Raw genomic sequence first — 640 nt, forward strand, 5'->3', positions numbered from 1 at the left:
GTGTGTGTGTGTGTGTGTGTGTGTGTGTGTGTGTGTGTGTGTGTGTGTGTGTGTGTGTGTGTGTGAGCAGGTGCAGTCCACACCAGCGCTGTTCTCCTCCTGTCATGTACCTGCTAAATGAAGCACACAAAAGTTCCAGACTGTAAGCAGGTTTGGTCTCTGCGAGGCCCAGTTAAGAAGCGACGGAATCTTGTTGTCTCCTGCAAGCAGTTTTCCGACACAAATACTTTATTGCTGTTTATTCAGCAAACATTTTTTCCTGTCGGACTGCAGTATTTTATGCATATAGAGAAGTTTGTTTGAAAAGAGCTGACCTCTGTGATTGCTCATAATTTATTAGAGGACTTTTTTTGAAATGATGTGGAATGTGAAAAAAAAAGATGATAATGACTGTTTCGTTTTCTGAACGACATTAGTTAAAGTTTATGATAAAAGTCATTATAGCACAGAATGTTATATATAGTAATTTATAATAACAATAATATATATGAATGAAATAATATATTTTAAGTATTATCAAATTATATTTGTTATTATATGTTATGTTTCATTTATTATTATTAGTTAATATTCATGTAATTTATAAATAAATTAATATCAGGATTTAACTATAAAAATATTACATTTAGAGCACAAACAT

At 32.2% G+C, this 640-nt stretch overlaps 1 protein-coding gene across 1 annotated transcript in view; it reads left to right on the plus strand.

The window, feature by feature from the left end:
• The window catches only part of tcf4 (transcription factor 4), a 69,982-nt gene extending 69,865 nt beyond the window's left edge, over positions 1-117 (plus strand). The window contains exon 7 of the mRNA XM_016440049.1: positions 71-117. Coding sequence (XP_016295535.1) covers positions 71-117 — 47 coding nt within the window. The remainder of the gene's footprint in view (positions 1-70) is intronic.
• The last annotated feature ends 523 nt before the right edge of the window (positions 118-640 follow it).

Source organism: Sinocyclocheilus anshuiensis, unplaced genomic scaffold, assembly GCF_001515605.1.
Source record: "Sinocyclocheilus anshuiensis isolate Anshui unplaced genomic scaffold, SAMN03320099.WGS_v1.1 scaffold1151, whole genome shotgun sequence".
Taxonomy (NCBI): domain Eukaryota; kingdom Metazoa; phylum Chordata; class Actinopteri; order Cypriniformes; family Cyprinidae; genus Sinocyclocheilus; species Sinocyclocheilus anshuiensis.